The following is a 6,797-nucleotide window of genomic DNA, read 5'->3' as shown; positions in this document are numbered from 1 at the left end:
AAAAAAAAAAAAAATTATATAACTTGGGTACAAGTGCAGTTTCATCACATGTGTAGATTTCAGAGGGGTGCGTGAGAACTTCGGGGTGTCCATCACCTGAAGAGTGGACCTGGTGTATGTGAAGTCACTTCTCATCCCTCACCCACTCCGGCCTCCCTCCCTTCCCAGCCATCTGCCAGCGTTCCACTCTCTGTGTCCACGTGTCCACGTTTCTCAGCACCCACTTGGGAATGAGAACATGTGATATTGGACTTTCAGCAGACGGGCTCATTTTACTTCAGATGAGACGTCAGGTTCCATCCACGTTGCTGCAAAAGACATGGCTTTCTTCTTTCTGTGGCTGAAGAGTATTCCACGGTTTGTACGTACCACAGTTTTAATCTGGTTCTGCTGACGAGCACTTGGTTGGTTCCTTGTCTTTGCCGTTGTCGAGTGCTGTGGTAAACACACAGGTGCAGGTCCCTGTGGACGCAGCAATTTCTTTACCTTTGGGTAGATACCCAGTGGTGGGATTGCTGGATGGAAATCTCCACACTGCTTCCCATAGAGCTTGTACTCATTTGCATTCCCACCAACAGTGTATAAGCCTTTCCTCTCCTCTGCATCCTCAGCAACATCTGTTACTGTCTTTTAACTTATTTTTCATATTTACTAAGTTGCTATTCAGCCCACCCACGGTTTGGCACAGTGAGGCCCATGGCCTATTTTTGTAAATTCTATGAGCTAAGAATGTTTTTTATGTTGTTAAAGTTGTTTAGGAAAAAGAGGACTTTATGTGGCCCAAAAGCCTAAGTGTTCACCATCTGGCCCTTTACCAAGACAGTGGGCTTCCCCGCGTGCCCGCTTTCTGGTGCCATCCTCAGTGTCCTGAGCCTTCTGCAGTTGGACGGCAGCAGATGGCTTCTCCCCCTCAATTGATTACCACAAAGATGTACATGGAATCTGCCCGGGACGGAAATGTCGGGCCACAGAACATGCGTTTGCTTCATGTGCGGAAGAGGGGACAGTGGGCAGGACCTCGGGGTGCCAGGGTCCCTCCCCTCCCAGCGCGGCATCGTCGTCTTGTGTTGTTGCAGAGTAGACGGCTGAGAGGCGCCCTGTGTGCGCCCAGTGTCTCGGCCTCTCTCGGTGTCACTTGGGACGTGTCCCTTGTGGCCGCCCTGGGTGTCCTCTGGGCGTTGCCCGTGCGCAGCGTCTGCCTGTGTCTCTGTTGGGGTTGCCGTCCTGTCATCGGCAGGAGCTTTTTGAATCCTTCAGACGTATAGCACTTCTGGCTCAGGCAGGACAGACCTTCCGCTATTTTGTGGCCTCCTGTTGACCTTTTCCTTTGCCTGGCGCCGAACAGGAAGCTTTCATTTGCCGCCACGGTGCTAGGCTTTGGCTTGCGGCTTGTGCTGCTGAGGTTTGAGGAATCACTGGCCGTGCCCCTTCTGTGTCTCTTCTCTTGAGAGTTCTCCCAGCCATGGCAGCTCTCAAGTGCCAGGATTTCGCCTGTACGGGCGCTGCAGTGTGGGAGTCAGTTTTACTTTTGTCTGTGTTCTGAGCCTAGAGCCCCTGCCACATGTTAGCTGCAAGTGGATTCCGCTTAGCCCATGTGGAGTGTTCCAGCTGTCCGGGCCAGGCTGCCCTCTGGGCAAGACCTGGAAGCCACATATTGCTGAATCTGCCCCACCCAGTTCTGGAGTCCCTCTGGGGACGGCGCCGCAGAGTAGTTATGGGGCCTCAGGAACATTTACTTCCTCAGTGCACAGACGTGGCGGGTACGCGGGAACGTGCCTGCAGGCAGGATTCATGTTGAAGCGTTGTTAATGTAAAGGTAGGCGTCCTAGTCACCGTGGACGGCCGTAACGGTGCCACCACCTGGGTGGCTTCAACAGCAGGCGTCAGTTTCTCAACGTTCTGGAGGCCACAGGTCTGAGATGAGGCGCTGGCCCACTCGGCTACTGGCGAGGGCCCTCTTCCTGGCTGGCACATTCTAGCCTCCCTCACAAGGGAGGGATGGGGGGAACCCCATTGGACCAGGACTCTGCCGTTATGACCCCATTGCCTCACAAAGGCCCCATTTTCAAATACAGCCGGTGCGCTGTGTAACCAGCACTAACATGGCATTTCCATTGTCTGGGGTATTAGTAGTCCAGAGATTATTTAAACATGTGAGAGGGCGTGTGTAGGATGCGTGCAAACACCGTATCATTTTATACCTGGGATTGCTCATTGGTGGATTTTCGTACGAGGGGTGGCGGGGTCCTGAACCCGTCCTATGGATACCAAGGGGCAGCAGTGCCATGAGGTGAGGATTAGGTCTTTGTGGGGACTTAATGTTCCTGTCCCCATCAAATCTGTGTTGAATTCCTAGCCCTAAGGTGATGGTGTTAGGGGGCCTTTGGGGAGGTGATTAGGTCAGGTGGGCAGAGCCTCAAAAGTAGAATTACAGACCTTACAAGGTACACCCAGACCAGGCACGGTGGCTCATGCCTGGAATCCCAGCATGGTGGGAGCCTGAGGAGGGCAGATCACCTGAGGTTGGGAGTTCAAGACCAGCCTGGCCAACATGGAGAAACCCCCGTCTCTACTAAAAATAGAAAAATTGGTCGGGCATGGTAGTGGGCGCCTTGAATCCCAGCTGTGCGGGAGGCTGAGGCAAGAGAATTGCTGGATCCTGGGAGGTGGAGGTTGCTGTGAGCCAAGATTGCACCACTGCACTCCAGCCTGGGCAACAACAGTGAGACTTTGTCTCGGGGGAAAAAAAAAAAAAAAAAAAAAAAGACCCAAGGGAGCGCGTTCCCTGCTCCCACCAGCAAAAGGCACTTCCGTGAAGCTGGAAGAGGTCCCCCCGAGGCGGGGAATCTGCCAGTGCCTTGATCTTGGACTGCCCACCTCCAGAACTGAGAAGCACATTTCTGTGGTGTGTAAGCCAAGCGTTTTCTTTTTTTTTTTTTTTTTTTTTTTGAGACGGAGTTTCACCCATGTTACCCAGGCTGGAGTGCGGTGGCGCGATCTCGGCTCACCGCAACCTCCGCCTCCTGGGTTCAGGCAATTCTCCTGCCTCAGCCTCCTGAGTAGCTGGGATTACAGGCATGCACCACCATGCCCAGCTAATGTTTTGTATTTTTAGTAGAGACGGGGTTTCACCATGTTGACCAGGATGGTCTCGATCTCTTGACCTCGTCATCCACCTGCCTCGGCCTCCCAAAGTGCTGGGATTACAGGCTTGAGCCACCGCGCCCGGCCTGCGTTTTCTTTTTCTTTTGAGTTGCAGTTTTGCTCTCTGTTGCCCAGTCTGAACTGCAGTGGTTCCATCTCAGCTCACTTCAGCCTCCACCTCCGGGGTTCAAGTGATTCTCCCTTGAGTCTCCTGAGTAGCCAAGATTGCAGGCATGCGCCACTACACCCAGCTAATTTTGTATTTTTGTTAGGAACAGGGCTTCACCATGCAGTTTGGGCTGGTCTGGAGCTTCTGGCCTCAGGTGATCCGCCCTCCTGGGCCTCCCAGAGTACAGAGATTACAGGTGTGAGCCACCGCTCCTGACCAAGCCAAGCATTTTCTTACAAAAGCCGAAGCAGAGTAGACAGGCTTCAACATAGGCATTTTGGAGAGAGAAGACATTTACTCCGTGTAACAGTGGTCTTTTTTGTTTTAAATTAACATGCCCGACTTCTTTTCGTCTTTACTATTTTTATAAAATGCTGCTGCTTGCCTCTTGGCAGGTGAAGGGCATCCCCCGGGGCTGCCGGGAACAGCGGGGCTGTGCGGCTGCCAGCGTCACCGTGTGCCCAGCGCCTCCTGCATCCGTATGGTGTCTTCTGCATTGTGCGCTGTTCCCTGTCCTCTGGTGGGCGTGGGGAGTGGGGGCCAGGTGGGGGGTGGGGCGGGGCGAGACCCTCCCTGGTGCCCAAGGAACAGAAGGGCTGGGCCAGTCAGGGGTTCTTGACTCCTCAAGGCAGATGCAGCGGGGCTCGGCAGCAGGCAGGCTCCCCTGGCACGACCTCTGAACTCTGCCTGTCGAACTACCTTCCCTCAGGACAGGCAGCTGATGAGGACAGCAAGGCCTGAGGAGAAGCAATGGAAGCTCCTCCCACTCAGAGGCCACCAGGAGGTGTCGCTCACAGGGATGTGATGGCCGCAGCCCTCTTAGGACATGACTCTGGTGCCTGACCCGTGGCGTGGGTGTCAGGAAGGCCTCATGCGAGGGTTTCAGCCCAGCATGTGGACAGGGCAGGGTGCTGTTGCTCATCCCCGGTGCCAGCCAGCTTGGCCGTCTCACACTATGAGCAGCCCCGTGGGTCCATAGCAGAGACAGGCACACCATGCCCTGGCTCTCTGCGTTTCCACACAGGAGGGGGTTTATGTGGCCGAAGCAGGCTCTGGTGGGGACGGATCCAGCCTCTCAGGCATTGAGGGAGTGCAGTTGGCGCCTGCTTCCTCCACCCACATCACCCATGGCCTCCCAAAGGCCCTGGCCTCACTCCAGGCTCCATGAACGCCAACTCCCAGCTCCGTCTAGACCCAGAGGCGGCCGTCCCTACCCAGCTGGTGACTGGACACCAGCTCAGCTGTCACGGGTGCTGCCCCAGGTCCCACCCCAGGTCCCAGGCCCCACCCCCTGCCTACCCGGGCACCACCCCTCCAAGCGAGCAGCGGCAGGTGACTCCGCCCTGCTCCTGTGTGCCGCTGTGCTCTGCCACGCGCCTGCCTGCTCTACACCCGCCATCACCCCAGGATGCCCCCGCCCGCAGGCTTCCTGTGGGGGTGGGTGCTGGCCCCACTTCTCAACCTTTAGGTTTTCTTGCATCCGAACACCAGTTGAGGAGAGCAGGTCCAGCAGACTGGGTGCTGCTGGGAGGTTGGGGGGTGGTACTGGATGCCCAGGTCTTGCAACCTGGCAGAGTCTGTGGCAGCTCAGGGAAGCAGGGTGGCCCTGGGGTGAGGTGGGGGGCATAGGGGAAAGAGAGCCCCCAGAAGGAAGTGGTGTTGATGATTGCCAGAGAACCCGGCCACTGCCCAGTGCCCATCTGGAAGCTCAGCAGCGAGTGGGTTCGGAAGTGGGCGGGGCACGGTGGCACCGGCAGCATCCTCTCTTGCAGATGAAGGGCGCCCTGATGGAGATCATCCAGCTCGCCAGCCTCGACTCGGACCCCTGGGTGCTCATGGTCGCCGACATCCTCAAGTCCTTTCCCGACACAGGCTCGCTTAACCTGGAGCTCGAGGAGCAGAATCCCAACGTTCAGGATATTTTGGGAGAACTCAGAGAAAAGGGTATGCTGTGTGGCTTTAGTTCATGTTGGGAGGAGGGAAATGGATCTTTCTTGAACAATTTTTCCCAAAATGAATTTGATTTTTAGAGGGTTACATTGTTACTATGTATCCTGGTCCCTAAAATATCGACTATATCCACACCATCCTCCCCCTAAGCCCTGGCCTGACTTTTTGCCATTTTGAAAACAAAACAGCCCACAGGCCCCATCCTCACTGCTGCCCTGTCAGTGGGAGCCGCGTCACTCCGTGGTCTCTCTCTGGTCGTCTCCATGAGGGCAGGGGCTCCACCTGTTCAGGTTGTATCACCAGTCCTAGGTTCTAGGGCCCAGAACATTCCCTGGCCCAGAGTAGATGCTCAGAAATGCATGTTGAAAATCTCAACAATTCAGTTGTTTGAATGTGGACTGGAAAGCACTTAGAAAATATTCACAAGGCTGGGCTCTGTGGCTCATGCCTATAAACACAGCATTTTGGGGGCTGAGGTGGGTGGATCACTTGAGCCAGGAGTTCAAGACCAGCCTGGAAACCATAGCAAGAACCCATCTCTACAAAAGAGCCTGGGAGGCCAAGGCTACAGAGAGCCATGATCACACCACTGCACTCCAGCCTGGCCAGCAGGGTGAGAACCTGTCTCTTAAAAAAAGAAAAAACGGCTAGGTGCTGTGGCTCTCGCCTGTAATCCCAGCACTTTGGGAGGCCGAGGCCAAGGCAGGCGGATCACAAGGTCAGGAGATCGACACCATCCGGGCCAACATGGTGAAACCCTGTCTCTACTAAAATACAAAAAATTCCCCAGGTGTGGCGACACGTGCCTGTAGTCCTAGCTACTCAGGAGGCTGAGGCAGGAGAATCGCTTGAACCTAGGAGGCGAAGGTTGCAGTGAGCTGAGATCGTGCCACTGCACTGCAGCCTGGCCACAGAGCGAGACGTCATCTCAGGAAAAAAAAAAAAAAGCAATTGGTAGATGCTTTGGAAGGACATCCATTACATCTGTTGATGGGCTGCTTGTGCTTCTGTGAATTTCCCTCCAGCTTTGGACAATTGGAACTGGCTCCTCGGAGCCCAGACTTTGTGGCCCAGCTTTTTCAAGGGCAGCACCCAGAGAGACAGGGTTGTGGGCTGGAGACATGGAGGCTGCACGCTCCTGCAGGGGCCCTGCCAGGCACCTTTCCCCTCTGTGAGGGCGCACACCATGCAGCTGCCTCTGGAGCAGTGGTCTGAACAGGGCCACCCCACCCACCCTGCTGGCGTCAATGGAGAGCGTCCCACGGGGAGGAAAGCCAGGGGCGGTGAACTCTCTTCTGCCTGCCTGTGCTTTTTCTCCAGGCAGGGCACATGGCCAGTTCAGGTGGGAGGTCCCCTGTCCCTCTTGGGGCTGTTCCTGGGCTCTGAACCCCGAGTGACTGCGAAGACTCAGGAAATGAATGTGGGCAGTTTTGATGAGGGCTGGGATTCCAGGAGAAACCATTGGCCTGGCTGCCCTGGGGACTGGAAGAGAGAAGCCATAGACAGGGGCTCTTTCTTACTTTCGGGGGGATCT

General features: G+C 55.5%; 1 protein-coding gene across 2 annotated transcripts in view; it reads left to right on the top strand.

The window, feature by feature from the left end:
* Positions 1 to 6,797, top strand: part of NELFA (negative elongation factor complex member A) — a 34,077-nt gene that overhangs the window by 20,102 nt on the left and 7,178 nt on the right. For both annotated transcript variants that reach the window (XM_032253946.1, XM_032253947.1), the window contains exon 2: positions 5,086 to 5,257. In XM_032253946.1, coding sequence (XP_032109837.1) covers positions 5,086 to 5,257 — 172 coding nt within the window. The remainder of the gene's footprint in view (positions 1 to 5,085; positions 5,258 to 6,797) is intronic.

This window comes from Sapajus apella, unplaced genomic scaffold (genome assembly GCF_009761245.1).
Source record: "Sapajus apella isolate SASKATOON/1434 unplaced genomic scaffold, GSC_monkey_1.0 scaffold85, whole genome shotgun sequence".
Classification (NCBI taxonomy): domain Eukaryota; kingdom Metazoa; phylum Chordata; class Mammalia; order Primates; family Cebidae; genus Sapajus; species Sapajus apella.
The sequence above is the reverse complement of the archived record's forward strand: the minus strand, read 5'-3'. Positions and strand labels throughout refer to the sequence as shown.